General features: G+C 52.6%; 1 protein-coding gene across 1 annotated transcript in view; it reads left to right on the top strand.

Moving 5' to 3' along the window:
• The window catches only part of KDM2B (lysine (K)-specific demethylase 2B), a 17,527-nt gene that overhangs the window by 15,720 nt on the left and 1,347 nt on the right, over positions 1–460 (top strand). The window contains exon 9 of the mRNA XM_010140848.1: positions 200–418. Within this exon, the coding sequence (XP_010139150.1) occupies positions 200–418 (219 nt within the window). The remainder of the gene's footprint in view (positions 1–199; positions 419–460) is intronic.

Here is a 460-nt window from a genome sequence, read left to right on the forward strand (position 1 = left end):
TTGGTGATTTCCACGTGCCTGTTCCAAAAATAGACAATGTTCCCTGCTGATGTTCCCTCCAAAGCTCCAGACAGGCAAAAGCGTCTGAAGTGGACGTAGGGCAGCAGTGTTGTGTGTCACAGTGCATTTCATATAGACCCGCAGATGTTTGCAGCGTGGCCTCAGGCTGTGGGAGTGACCTGCTGCCTCTGCTTTCCAGGTCAGATCGACAACCGGAGTAAGCTACGGAACATAGTCGAGCTGCGTTTGGCTGGCCTGGATATTACAGATGCTTCTTTGCGGCTGATCATAAGGCACATGCCTCTGCTCTCCAAACTCAATCTCAGTTACTGTAACCACGTGACGGATCAGTCTATTAACCTGCTGACCGCGGTTGGAACCACCACGCGGGATTCGTTAACAGAAATTAATTTATCAGGTAAGCCGCGCGAGCGCAGGGGCGGCGGGAGGAGGGGAACAG

Source organism: Buceros rhinoceros, unplaced genomic scaffold (genome assembly GCF_000710305.1).
Source record: "Buceros rhinoceros silvestris isolate BGI_N320 unplaced genomic scaffold, ASM71030v1 scaffold37367, whole genome shotgun sequence".
In the NCBI taxonomy this organism is placed as follows: Eukaryota; Metazoa; Chordata; class Aves; order Bucerotiformes; family Bucerotidae; genus Buceros; species Buceros rhinoceros.